The 15135-nt window shown below is 38.7% G+C and overlaps 1 protein-coding gene across 1 annotated transcript in view; it reads left to right on the plus strand.

The window, feature by feature from the left end:
- GPHN (gephyrin) overlaps positions 1–15135 on the plus strand; it is a 795631-nt gene that overhangs the window by 743886 nt on the left and 36610 nt on the right. Inside the window, exon 20 of the mRNA XM_042781141.1 lies at positions 7111–7198. Coding sequence (XP_042637075.1) covers positions 7111–7198 — 88 coding nt within the window. The remainder of the gene's footprint in view (positions 1–7110; positions 7199–15135) is intronic.

Consider the following 15135-nt stretch of genomic DNA (forward strand, 5'->3'; position numbering starts at 1 on the left):
CTTTCTTACTTGTTTACATTTGCCTGGTGTCTATTTTCCCCTATCCTTGATTTTCAGTCTTTTATCTCTTTAAATATATCCCTTGTAAATAACGTTTTTTAACTCCACCTGGCATCTCACTATTCACAGGGAAACTCAGCATACTCACATTTGGCATAACTAAATCATTCTCTTGATTTTTTTCTTCCCCCTTCCTTTATGTTTACTGTTTATACAACTTTGTTATTTCTTCCCCTTTCTTTTCCCTTTTGTTGGTTTCATCCAAGTACTATTTGTTCCCTTTTATCCTCTTATTATTTTGAAAGTTATGCTATATTTTATAATTCTCTTCATGCTTTTACTTTGGTCTGATACTCAGGATCAAATATACGTTTTTTCCCACTGTTATATTAAAAGAAAAAAAGTACTAATCCCTCCAGCAAGCCACTCCTATTTCTCCCATACTCCTCCTGCACCAATAACATGAAACCTTTAGAATACTTTCAGTTCCCTCATTTCCTCCCCACTCCACTGAGGCAGTGATTTTAGTTCTAGACAATTGTTAAGGTTTTTTGCAGTATGACTACTTCTTCAGGAATCCATATTTAGTTCATTTATTATAATTTCTTACTTTATTCAGCCATTATCCATTTAGATTTAGCTATATATTTTTATAAATAAATGTGTTTGTGTGTGTGGGTGTGTGGGTGTATTTCAGCACTGTTTCCTCTCCTCTACCTCTTCCCCAAACCTTGAAGTCTGTGTTCTGATTCATTTGTTCATTAAGAATCTTTTTTCCAATACATTCCTTGGTGGTTTGTTACCTGAATCTTTGCATTTTCACAAATACCGTTCTCATCCTGGTAGGTGCTATCTGACTAGATATAGGATTAGAAGGATGCCAGTTGGTATTAATCTACTGTTTTCTAGGATCTGTTGTTGTCGATGAGAAGTCCAAAGCCAATATTCTTTTCACTTTGTTAGTAACCCAGTCTTTCTGACAAGTTTAAGATTACCTCTTTATTATTGAAATTACAAAATTTTACCAGGACATGCTTAGATGTATGGGGTTTTTTGTTTGTTTGGTTTGGGTTTGGATTTTGTTTGTCATCATTCTTGTCTGGAAATCAGTAAACCTTTTCATCTTCAGGCTTGAGTGCTTATATAGATAAATGAAATTCCCTTCTATTTCCCACCTCCATTGGTTCCTTTTTCTTCTTATGGAATTCCTGTTGATAATATGTTAGTCTCTTAATAATGCCCCCCAACTTTCTTATTATTTCCTAGGTGACTTCCATCTCTTTGTATGTTCATACAATACTTTGAGATATTTTATCACATGAGCTTCTAGGCTACTAAATGAATTTTCAACAGCAACTACACTCACCTTCATCTTTTCAATCTTTGAAATTTGTAAATCACGTTCTTCTATTCTGGAATACTCTTTTAATGTTATAATGAATCTCCGCTAGTGCTTTAATTGTTTGACCATTGTTGTTAAAATGATCTATTTCCTCCAACAGTTCTGTTTTACAAGGAGCTGTCCTTAATGTGCTGTTCTGCTCTCTAGTTGCTCCTCAGAGTGAAAACCAAGCCAGTTTCTGTGGAGTCAATTCCCATTCATGGCGACCCCGTGTATGAAGGAGTGGAACTGTGCTCCATAGTGTTTTCAGTGGCTGATTTGTCAGAAGTAGATCTGCAGGCCTTTCTTCCAAGGTGCTGCTGGATGGACTCCAAAGTCCAGCTTCAATTAGCAACTAAGGGCATTAATTGTTTGCGCTCCCCAGGGATGCTAGCGCCTTACATTATTGGTGTTTTCCTTTGTGTACTTTGTGTTCCTTTGTGTTTAAAGACTTCTGTTCACCTTCAGGCCTTAGGATTCTGCTGGAGTACCTTGGACCTGAAAGGAATTGAATTATAGTAGAAAAGAGATCGCACGTGGTTAGAAGATGTAAATCTCAACTCCTAAATTGGCAAAACGTCATTGGCAAGCTGCCATTCATCTATTGAAGTACCCCCCCCCCAAAAAAAAAGTGGGGAAGTTGCTCTCTGTTTCCTGGACTGCTTAGTTGTAAAGATTTGGGCTTTCCCAGCCTTAGTAGACTTGGTACTTTTTTAAGTAGACTTCTGGATTACCTTAAGGAGCTTTAGTGGTGTATTAGTTAATGTATTTGGCTGCTAACCAAAAGGTCAGTGGCTTGAACCTACCAGCTGCTCTGTGGAAGAAAAATGGGTTAGTCTGCTTCCATAAAGATTTACAGCTTTGGAAACGCAGTAGGAGTTTCTATGAGTCAGGATCAACTTAATGGCAGTGAGTTTGGTTTTTTTGAGTTTTGGATTACTTTGAAAATGATACCTTTGTGCTTGAACTAGATCCCAATCAGCCTCAAGTGCTTAGAATAAATAAATATTAGAAATGGAAAGGATCTAGTCCAAATGCTCTCATTTTACTAAAAAGGTAAAGAGACCCAGAAAAATGATGTTGGTGTTTCAAGGTCATTAGTTACCAATAGAGACAAAACTGGATTCTAGATTTTGTGACATTCAGGCTTTCAATTAATGGCTCTCTATTCTGTCAGCTCATTCTTACATTCTTAGCATTTAAATGCTAAATCAACTTTGTTATAGAATGTTTTCATATAATAATTGTACTCTGAGAGAGCAATTTTAGCTTAATAATTCAAGCTAAAATGAATAGAAAGTGTTAGTAAATCAAGATTAATGCTGTTGTTGTTAGGTGTCGTTGAGTTGTTTCCAACTCATAGCAATCCTATGTACAGCACATGTCTTGATTTCTTGATTACTACTTCCATGGATGTTGTTTGTTGATCCAAGTAAAATGAAATCTTTGACAACATCAGTCTTTAGTCCATTTATCATGATATTGCTTATTGGTCCAATTGTGAGTTTTGCTTTTTTGTCATATTGAGGTATAATACATACTGAAGACTATAGTCTTTGATCTTCATCAGTAAGTACTGCAGGTCATCTTCACTTTCAGCAAACAAGGTTGTGTCATTTGTATATTGTAGGTTGTTAATGAGTCTTCCTCCAATACCAATGCCACATTCTTCTCCATATGGTCCAGCTTCTGAGATTGTTTGTTCAGCATACAGATTGAATCTCTAGACAATCTCTTCTAATTAAGCAGTGAATGAAAAACCACTTAACAAGGTACCAGACGTTCTAGTCCTGGCTCTGCCATTTACTGCTCTGTCTACCCTTTAATATACTACTTTGACTTTCCTGTATTTTCTTTTCTGGAAAAAGTCATAATAAATATCTATTCAGTTGACCTCACAGATTTATTGTGAGGTAGTAAATGGAGATACAGTGTGCAGTATAAGTGAAGTTATAAATCCTCTGACTATTGTCACACCTTGGTACCTATCCCTCTTATAAGCCATGATCTATGAGCAGATTCCAGACACCAGAAATGTGTGACAGAAAGTAGAGTCAGCGAGTCAAAGGAAGAAAGAGAGGGCAGGACCCAAGTAACAGGCTCAGCTGTAGGCCTTTCCAACTGAAATTCAATGAGTTTGTGAATGCATCTGCTACAGAGTGGAAAGCAGCATTGAGCGTGTTCTTTGAAACACAGTAAATTTAAGTAAGGATTTGGGACAATACTTCTTTTAGAGTTTTTTCCCTGTAAATTAAAAATGTTGTGTGAGGCGTTGGTGACACTGTAATTTTGTGAAATAGGAAGAAATCATTCCCTGATAATATCGAAACAATGGATAAGAAAAAAAGGTATCACTGAAGAGTATGTTTATTTGTAACCATCAGCTAGTCTGTCCCAGGACCTTTGTTTATTACAAAGATTAATAACCAGGATGATGTGCACATCATTGCTGCTTTGCTTTCAGGGGCTTTAGGACAATCCAGGAGAGTCAGTACTGTAGAACTAACAGATGTTATAAATTGCACCTTGTGAAGTTACTGAGATTAGCATTAGCTTTGTACTAGCAGAAAATTGTGTTTTGTTAGTAATACTCGTTATCTGTTTGCCTAAACCACATTATGTATGGTGCTGTGTTAGTTTTCCCATTTGCTCCATACATATGGCCTAACTTAATGATAAAATGATGCAGCGAGGCAAGGGACCCAGAGCTCTGAGTGTTCAGTTATTAGAGCCCATCAAATCCAGATCTTATAGTATTTCAATTCAACAAAATTATTTTTTTAAATCTTTTTCCATAAAGCAAAATGGAAAAAAAAAAATGGATGAGAAATTTGTTTAAAATAATTAATTCTAAAATACCTTAAACATACCCATTATTGAATATAAGTCATCTAACATGTTTGCCTAGCCAGTTTAACCGCAAAATCCCTATTAAGGATTTTAGATTTTTTATCTTACACATAGATCCTTTCTTCATTGAATACCCAGGTGACTTTTTTTTGTGTAAATAAGCAATTAACTGAACGGCTTTAAAGGGTTCTTTTGTTGGTTGGCTGAACCTCATTTTTCAAATCTTTACTTTTGTACTTCCTCCTTGGGAGCTCATTCTCCAGAACCAGAGCAACTCTCAGTCATTCATGGAGAGTCTAGTGCTTACGGAGAAGGGGAATTCTACCCAGGTCCAGTAAGAGAACCTAATAGCAATTGAAACTATTGAGGCTCGAGCCAGGTTTGGCTTGCTATTAAGCCATTTGGCCTTTACACGTAGAGCTCTGTGAATGTATGTGAGTCCCAGTCTGTGATTTTCTTTTCTGTTAGTCACAGGTATTCTCCTGAATAAAAACTCAAAGCATAATAAAGTTGAACTTTGGCAGGTGGTTGGGTTGGGCTTGTGTGATAAACTTCTGTCAATGCAGCAGCAATGATATTAACAACTAACCTTTCTTGAAAACTTAATCAGAACCATGTGTTTTTTTATGTACCATGTCAGCTTATTATCACTACTATATAAATGGAAAACTGAGGCAAAAAGAAGTTAAGCAACTTTACCAAGTAGTGGAGCCAGAATTTAAACTCAGGAAATCTTATTACAGAGGTCAACTCTTCCTCCCAACTAGTTTATCTCTAATAGAGGCTATGAAAGTAGCATCTATGATACATCACCTACCTTATTACATCTGTCACCCCTGAATAAAAAGTGAGATGATGTCCTAGGTACAAATCATGCCATCTGGAGTCTCCAACTTTCCTTCTTTTTCCCCTCTCATCAAGTAGTGCATTAAGATAAAGGGACATAAATAAACCTACTATAATGAGAGATCTGGGAGAACATACGCTGTCTCACTGAGAGATCATTTGGTTTCAAGTTCATGAAAATCTACTAAAGCTAGCTTAAGCAGAGAAGGGGGTTTTGGGTTAATGTAGTATTATCTCATTGAACCCAAGAACAAGAGTACAACTGGTCATCAAAAGGGACTAAAAGCAGGAACTAGAAAATTAGAAGCCAGAATTATTTCCTTTTTAGGCGCCCATGTTACATGATAGAGAAAGGGAAAGGAGAAGTCATATAGTATAATGGGAAATCCTCTATAGAGTAGGAAGCTCTCAGAAAACCAGGATTTAGGAAGGACAGATACTCCTTAAAAGGCACCTATTCTGCACTTCATCGACTGAAGGGAAATGCAAGTGCACAGTAGCTTTGCATGAATTTAAAGTACTAACAAAACAGGACCTTTCAGCTATTCCCTGCTACCCTGACCCTCCAAAAGTCCTGATACCTGGTATTTTGTTTCTTCATACTTGTTGTTGTTGTTAGGTGCCACTGAAGTCAGTCCTGACTCATCGCAACCCTATGTACAACAGAACAAAATACTCCCCAGTCCTGCGTTATTCTCACAGTCATTGCTATGCAAGCCCATTGTTGCAGCTACTGGGTCAACCCTTCTCATTGAATGTCTTCCCCTTTTTTGCTGACCCTCTACTTTACCAAGCAAGGTATCTGTCTTCAGAGACTGGTCACCCCTGATAACATGACCATGGTAAGAGAGACGAAGTGTGGCCATTCTTGCTTCTAAGGAGTAATCCAGCTGTACATTTTCCCAAGATAGATTTGTTCATTCTTCTAGCATTCCATGGTGTATTCAACATTCTTCACCAGCACCACAATTCAAATGCATCAGTTCTTCTTGGATCTCCCTTATTCATTGCCCAGCTTTCACGAGTCTATGAGGCTATCAAAAAGACAGTGGCCTAGATCAGGCACACCTTAGTCTTCACAGTGATATCTTTGCTCTTTAATACTTTAAAAAAATAGTCTTCATACTTAGTCACTCTCAAGTTATGTCTTGAAAGCCCTTCTTATCCTTCTGAACCATCCAGAATATAAGGTCCTTCCTTTTACTTCATCTCTTCTTTCCAGGACTTTGACCTGTGCAATCAGAGGGGCTGGTGTACGTTCCCTTTCAGGATTTTTTTTTTATCAGCTTTCTGCCCTTCATGTCCCTTCTTTTTCTATCCTTTCTTTTCCCATTAAGCACCTACTGGTTCTTCATATTTCTAGGGAATCCAACCCTTCCCATTTTCTAACTCTTGAGCTTGAGGGCCCTCTGAACTTGTGACCATCCCACCTAATCCAGTCAACTCTTTGCTTTAGACAGGCCATTTGCCGCAATGATCTAGAAACAACATGAGCTTAAATCACTATTCCAGGCCTTTGCTAGGGAAGACGCTTTTGCTTGCAAGATCCTTTCCCAACCCTTTCTGCATGTCAAAATCTACCCATTTCTCTCAGTGTTTGAGTTTAAGTCCTACCACTCTAAAGAACCCTATGTGATCTATCCAATATACAGAGTGACCAAAAGCACCATTTTGTCCAGGATTTCCCAGGACATATGACTTTCAATTAAAAATAAAACAGACATTGCCAAGCAAATCAGGATGATTGGACACCCTATCAACACCTCACTATTTCCCCTCATTTTACTGCCCTGTTAGTTTAAAAATCCTGTGAAAACACCAGTAGCCACTACATCAGCACTTACGAGGTTCTTTCTTCACAATAACAGTTATATTTCTGTTAGGGAGGGACCTTTTGATTCCCACTTCATACAGAATATAGTGCTATGCTTATATTAATGTATTCTCAGTGAATAAGATGGTTTAGTTTTAAGTTGGCACTATATCTAAAATCTTTTTTCTGTGTTAATGTATTTGTCTCTATTTTTTTCCAGCCCAGATGACTTACTCAATGCCTTGAATGAGGGTATCAGTCGTGCTGATGTCATCATCACGTCAGGGGGTGTATCCATGGGGGAAAAGGTATGAAAAAATGGGGCCCATGAAACTTCAGTCCACTGTAATGTTCTTGCATATGGTCCATTAGTTGTAATCTGGCAGACATCTGGTATCCATAACCAGGTCCAACAAAGCTGAAAATCCATGGGGCTTCAAAAATTACTGGGCACTCTAAAAGGAATGCAGTGTGTATAGCTCACCAGGCTTACATTAGGAGCAGCACAGAGAATCCCCCAACTTACAGAATGGTTTTTACCTTCACTTGGAAACTTCTGGTTTGTTTCTTACTCACCATTACTACGGTAAACTTCCCTAATATGTGATATTTACCTCCAAAGGGAAGCTCTAAGATCCTTCCTTTTTCTTACATTTAAACATGATCTCCTAGAGAGACCACCACCCGCTCGACATATTCTAAACTACCTGAACCCTTTGTTCCTCTTCCCCACAGAGAAGAAACAGAAAATTAGGCATTTCCTTTGCCCTTCTTAACAGAAAAAAAAAAAAAGGAAAAATTTAAAAATAAAATACATACATTTACATATGTACAGGAATTTGTAGTACTAAGCATATTTGCTCCTAAGCGTATTTACTCATCTGTCAGTTTGTCATACTGTGGTGGCTTGTATGTTGCTGTGAGGCTGGATGTTATGCCACTGGTATTTCAAATACCAACAGGGTCACCATGGTAGACAGGTTTCAGTAGAGCTTCCAGACAGAGACAGAGAAGAATGGGGCCAACCACTTAAGAAAACACTGCTCACTGATGGGCCAGAGGATAAGAAGGGCTTTCAAGACATAATTTGAGAGTGACTAAGTATGAAGACTATTTTTTTAAAGTATTAAAGAGCAAAGATATCACTGTGAAGACTAAGGTGTGCCTGATCTAGGCCACTGTCTTTTCGATAGCCTCATAGACTCGTGAAAGCTGGGCAATGAATAAGGGAGATCCAAGAAGAACTGATGCATTTGAATTGTGGTGCTGGTGAAGAATGTTGAATACACCATGGAATGCTAGAAGAATGAGCAAATCTATCTTGGAAAAAGTACAGCTGGATTACTCCTTAGAAGCAAGAATGGCCACACTTCGTCTCTCTTACCATGGTCATGTTATCAGTGGGGACCAGTCTCTGGAGACACTCAGAAGGTACTGAAGGCACTCAAAATATGACAGAGAAAGAGCTGCCTCCTCAAATTAAAGTTGACCTTAATGATGTGGATGGAGTAACGCTTTTCGGGACCTCCATTTGCTGATGTGGCACAACTCAAAATGGGAAGAAACAGCTGTAAGTGTCCATTAATAATCAGAATGTGGAATGTACAAAGTATGAATCTAGGAAAATTGAAAGTTGTCCAAAATAAAATGGAACAGATAAAAATCTATTATCTTAGGCATTAGTGAGCTGAAATGGACTGTTTTGGGCCATTTTGAATCAGACAATCATATGATCTATGCCAGGAATGAAAAATTGAAGATGAATGGCATCCTATTCATCATCGCAAAGAGTGTTTCGAGATCTATCCTGAAGTACAGTGTTGTCAGTGATAGGATAATATCCATACACCTACAAGGAAGACCAGTTAATACTACTATTATTAAAATTTACACAACAACTACTAAAGCCAAAGATGAAGAAATTTACCAACTTCTGCAGTCTGAAATTCACCAAATGTGCAATTAAGATGTATTGATAATCAAGATGTATTGACTGGAGATTAGAATATGAAAGTTGGAAACAAAGAAGAATCATCAGTAGTTGGAAAATATGGCTTTGGCAATAGAAATGATGCCCAAGAGCGCATGATAAAATTTTACAAGACCAATGACTTATTCATTGCAAGTACATTTAATCAACAACATAAACAGCAGCTATATGCATGGACCGCACCAGATGGAATACTCAGGAGTCAGACTGACCACATCTGTGGAAAGAGGCATGGAGAAGCTCATTATCTTCTGCCAAAACAAGGCCAGGAGCTGACTGTGGAACAGACCATCACCTGCTCATATGCAAATTCAAGTTGAAGCTGAAGACAGTTAAATCCACAAGAGCCAACGTATGACCTTGAATATATCCCTCCTGAATTTAGAGACTATCTGACGGATAGTTTTAATACATTGAATACCAATGACCAAAAACCAGACAAGTTGTGGGATGGCATCAAGAACATCATCCATGAAGAAAGCAAAAGGTCATTAAAAAGACAGGAAAGGAAGAAAAGACCAAAATGGAAGTCAGAAGAGACTCTGAAACTTGCTCTTGAACAGAGAGTAGCTAAAGGAAATAGAAGAAATTACAAGATAAAATAGCTGAACAGAAGATTTCAAAAACAAAGTCAATTATTATAATGAAATGTGCAAAGCCCTGGAGTTAGAAAACCAAAAGGGAAGAACATGCTCAGCATTTCTCAAGGTGACAGAACTGAAGAAAAAAATCAAGCCTCAAGTTGCAATATTGGAAGATGTTATGGGCAAAATATTGAATGATGCAAGAAACATCAAAAGAAGATGGAAGGAATATACAGAGTCACTGCACCAAAAAGATTAGTTGATGTTCACCTATTTCAGGATGTGACATCTGATTAAAGAAGGAAGTCAAAGGTGCACTGAAGGAATTGGCAAAAAACAAGGCTCCAAGAATTGGTGGAATATCCATTGAGATATTTCAACAAACAGATGCAGCACTGGAGGCACTTACTCACTTATGTCAAGAAAGTTGGAAGACAGCTACCTGCCCAACCAACTGGAAGAGATTGCTATTTGTGCCCTTTCCAAAGAAAAGTGATCCAACAGAATGTGGAAATTATCAAACAATATCATTAATATCACACACAAGTGTAATACCTTGCTGGAGATAATTCAGAGACAGTTGCAGCAGTATTTGACTGGAACATCCAGAAATGCAAGTTAGATTCAGAAGAGGACATGGAACAAGGGATATCTTTGCTGATGTCAGATGGATCTTAGCTGAAAACAAAGAATACCAGAAAGATGTCCACCTGTGTTTTATTGACTATGCAAAAGCATTCAACTATGTGAATCATAACAAATTTTGGATACAAAGAATGGGAATTCCAGAACACGTCACTGTTTTCACAAGGAATCTGTACACAGACCAAGAGGCTGTTGTTTGAACAGAACAAGGGGATATTGCATGGTTTAAGATCAGGAAGGTTTATATCATGTTTGTATCCTTTCACCATATTTATTCAATCTGTGTGCTGAGCTAATAATCTGAGAAGGTGGATTATGTGAAGAAGAACACAGCATCAGGATTAGAGGCAGAACCATTAACAACCTGTGATATGCAGATGACAAAACCTTGCTTGCTGAAAGTAAAGATGACTTGAGGCACTTACTAATGAAGATCAAAGAATACAGTCTTCAGTATGGATTACACCTCAACATAAAGAAAACAAAAATGCTCCCACCTGGACCAATAACCAACATCACGATAAACGGAGAGCAGATTGAAGTTGTCACAGATTTCTTTTTACTTGGATCCACAATCAGCACCCATAGAAGCAGCAGTCAAGAAATCAGACATCATATTGCACTTAGAAAATCTGCTGCAAAAGACATCTTTAAAGTGTTAAGAAGCAAAGATGTCACTTTGAAGACTAAGATCTGTCTGACCCAAGTCATGGTATTTTCAGTTGCCTCATGTGAAGGCTGGACAATGGATAAGGAAGTCCAAAGAAGAGTTGATGCCTTTGAAGTGTGTTGTTGACAAAGAATACTGAAAATACCATGGACTGCCAGAACAAACAAATCTGTCCTGGAAGAAGTACAGCCCGAATGCTCCTTGGGAGTGAGAATGGCCAAACTTTGTCTCACCTACTTTGGTCATGTTGTCAGAAGAGACCATTTCCTGGAGAGGGATATCATTCTTGTTAAAGTAGAGGGTCACCAAAGAAGGGGAAGACCCTCAATGAGATAGACTGACACAGTCGCTGCAATGATAGCAAGGATTGTGAGGATTGTGCATAACTAGGTGATGTGTCGTTCTGTTGTACGTAGGGCAGCTATGAGTTGGAGCCCACTCAAGGGCACCTAACAGCTACAAGCATATTCGCATATGGTATATGTTTACGCAATGCTGTCAAGTAGGATTCCACTCATAGTGACCCCTCCTTGGATTTCCAAGGCAGTATCACTACAGAAGTAGATTGCCCAACCTTCCTTCCGAGGAGTGGCTGGTGGGTTAAAACCGCCAGCCTTCTGGTTAGCAGTCACATGCCTTAGGCAATACACCCCCAGAGCTCCCTTACTGCAGTAAGCAACCTTATGTTTTGGCTCAGAAATATTTCAGATCATAAAATGTTTTTCCAGCCTGTAATCTCTTTCCATATTTTCTTTTATCTCATATTAATGACTAAGCTGAAAAAATCTAACAATATTATCATAATAGTTTTTACTAAAATTCATATTTTCTAAACACTTGTTTTATTTTAAGCCAGATCTCTTTTTCTCTTTTTATATATATATATATATATATATATATATATATATATATATATATATATATATAAAATTGTTCTTGGTCCCTGTCATCTCTAGCTGTGCTGTTGTTATGTGCTATCAAGTCAGACCCAACTCATAGGGACCCCTCCTTGAGTTTCTGAGGCAGTATCACTATGGAAGTAAATTGCCCCATCTTCCTTCTGAGGAGTGGTTCAAACCCACCAGCCTTCTAGTTAGCATCAAGTGTGTTAGGCACTATGCTACCAGAGCTCCCATCTAGCTATAGAACTGCCTAAATTTATAACCTAACTCTTTGGACAGTGAGCTCTGTTTTGCTCTGAGAGCAAATACCAGAATTCGGTGCATGAACCTTTAGATTTCGAAAGTTTGAGAACAGCACTGCAGCTGCCAAAAACCATACAAAAAAAAGAGGGAATCTCGGTACTGTCTCATGTGACATCCAGGAGTAAGGTGTGTAAGTGAGTAGGTGTTGTCCTTTCCACAGACAGTTTGCTAAATTAGCCTTCCCTCACAGCTTCCCAGAAGTCTTTAGCCTCAGGTGCAGCTGACCTCTCCTGAAATCACAAAGGCAAGGGGCTGGGGTCTGTGCTATAGTAGAACAATGAAAACTGTTCTACCTATTTTCATTACCATCAACCGCCTGTGGTACTCTTAATATCACGAGAGCAAAAACAGAAGTTAGGCATATATAAATGTCAAATGAGTTATTTCAAAAGAGTTTTTTATGTAAATTTATCCAGTTCATAATGATCTTAATTGGGGGACAATGCCTGTTTGGCAGGCCTAGAGGCAGTTTTTTCCAATACTTCTGGAGAGGCAACAAGCTTGTAGCAGACACAGACTTGGCAGTTGTGACTCAGATGTGCCAACAATAAGACACTTCTCAAACTTAGCCTTCATTATTAGTGCTGAAAAAGATGCCAGTTGTCCTGGAGAGTGGCTTGTAAGGAAATAGAGCCAAGAGCAAAGAATACTGGTTTTATTTACTTTACTCTCTGTATCATAAGGTTTTTAAACCAGATTTTAATTTGCTAGAAAAGAGATTTTAGAAACTGTATATCCCAAAGTAGGAGTTAATACTTATCCTTCCTACATCCTTCAGTGGGAATGAGATGAAAGAGGGACCAGGAAGAAAGAGGTAATGCATAAATGTCGCAAACTCCTATCAACTTGTAACTTCTAGTCCCAGAAAGGATTTTGGTATATATACCTCACTGTTGTTGTTGTTGTTGTTATGTGCCGTCGAGTCGGCCCCGACTCATAGCAACCCCTCCTTGGGTTTCGGAGGCAGTATCACTACGGAAGTAGGATTGCCCAACCTTCCTTCCGAGGAGTGGCTGGTGGGTTTGAACCACCAGCCTTCTGGTTAGCAGTCAAGTGCTTTAGCCACTATGCTACCAGAGCTCCTATATACCTCACTAGCAGAAAGAAAAGCATAAAAGGTGCAACATCTTCTTTAGCTCAGTGGCTGAACCTGAAAAACATTCACTGAAAAGACAGGGAGGTTGAGGAAAGGTTCCAAAGCATTATGTAGCAAGTATAAACTGTAAGTGCAGAAACTCAGATATGCAAGAAATATTCTTATTTGATTCAACTGAAGTCCTACTCTGAGCACTTATGCTACAGAACTAGTGGAAAATATTATTTAAGCCACCACTGGGCTTCAACCCTCTAAGAATTAGGCCAAGGAAACAGGAAGGCTTTAAACAGTCTCAACCAAAGCATCAGGGAAACCATCTGGTCACAAATCCACACTATATATTTCTTAAGTATCCTTGTAGTGCCTTTAGATCTCAGGTCTTTGCTCCCTTAAGCCATGCTAGCAATGCTGGGGACTGAAGGTCTCAGGGCCACCTAGGGAATAATTAACAGCCATTGCCTCTGAAGTCTGACCACCTCTCCAACATACTGCTTACTAGCAGAGTAGGCAGGAAGGGTCTCTGCTACTGTTGCACCCACCCAGCCTAAGGGGAAAGATCTGTTCCACAGTTTCTTCCCTCAGAGTCTCACCCCACCTTTACCTCATCCTGCCCTATAGAATCTTCTCAGAGTTTCCATTGTTACAAAACATTGAAGGTTACAGTTAAACAATATCTGTTTTTATTTTTAAGTATCTGTTCCTTGCCCCCAGAACTAAAGAATGGTATTTATTATTGTTCTTTTTCTATAGCCTACAGAATCTTTATTAGCTCAGTGGCTGAGCCTGAAAAACAGTCACTAAAAAGAACTGAAACAGAAAATAGCTCAAAGAAAATGAGAAGTGTAGATTACCCAGAATATACACTGATAACGAGTTTTCTTTTTTGCTCATTTCAAAGTATCTCAATTGTTCCTGACAATATCTCTCCCACCTCCCAACAAACACATGATGAAAACAACCATGGAGATGAGTACTGATCACAAAATAGGCTAGTCTCATTAGATTTGGCCTGATTATTTAGCAGCAAGAGTGCAAATTAACTATATAGGCCCACTTGAGTTTATTTTGCAAATCTAGAGCCGTGCAGCAATAGAACGGTAAAACTAATTACCAGTATTCCAAAGAAATAACCATGATAAAATTTCTCTTGTCAGTTCATTCGGTCCTGTGTAATTCTCATTCTGCTTGATCTTCACTTAGCAGTCTGACTCTTTAATTTAGGACAACGAGTAGTCTGAGTACCCCCTGGGGATCCCCGAGACCCTCTAACTGGGCCCACAAGGTCAAAACTGAAATATTAAGACTACATTTTCCATATTCATTCTCCTTCTTTCATGAGTATACAGTGGAATTTTTCCAGCAGCTGCATTATGTGTGTTATCTCAACCAATAAAATGAAGAAACTGGTATGAGAATCCCGGTGACTTCAGCCATTAAAGAGATTTTCAAAACTAAATCAGCCAGAATTCTGGTAAGATGGTGGAATAGGCAGACAGACTGCACAGACCCTCTTCAACAAAGAAAAGGGGAACCAATTAACACAGGTACAGAAGATAATCCTGGAGTCCTGAGCTTTGAAAGGAAGGATATAAAAGTGGACTAAACACCAACTAGTAAAAGAACTTGCATGAAAACACCAAAAGAGGAGACATACAGAGCTGTAGTCTGGCAGTGATCTTGACGGCACAGACAGCTTGGATATTGCCAAGTGGTGTTAGGACCTAACAATTAACCTAAAATTTGGCTCTGCTAGCCAGGGACTGCACAGAGGACTGCACTGGTGGCTAGTGAATAAAAGGGGAAGTAGCAAAGAGGGAGATGGGCTGAGCTGTGGACTTTTGCACAGACTGGCGCAGCCATTTTGAATGTTTACAAGCAGTTCAGCCATTTTGAATGTTTACAAGCCATTCAACCATTTTGGATATTTAAAGAGACTTAAGAAATAAGCTCAACTTCTACGACTATGAGACCAGAAGAACTAGATGGTGCCCGGCTACCACTGTCATCCACTTGGAAGGGGATCTATGTAGGAGATCCTTGATAGAGAGGGAGAAC

Source organism: Orycteropus afer, unplaced genomic scaffold (genome assembly GCF_000298275.1).
Source record: "Orycteropus afer afer isolate SDZICR_OR568_19922 unplaced genomic scaffold, OryAfe1.0 scaffold00088, whole genome shotgun sequence".
Taxonomy (NCBI): Eukaryota; Metazoa; Chordata; class Mammalia; order Tubulidentata; family Orycteropodidae; genus Orycteropus; species Orycteropus afer.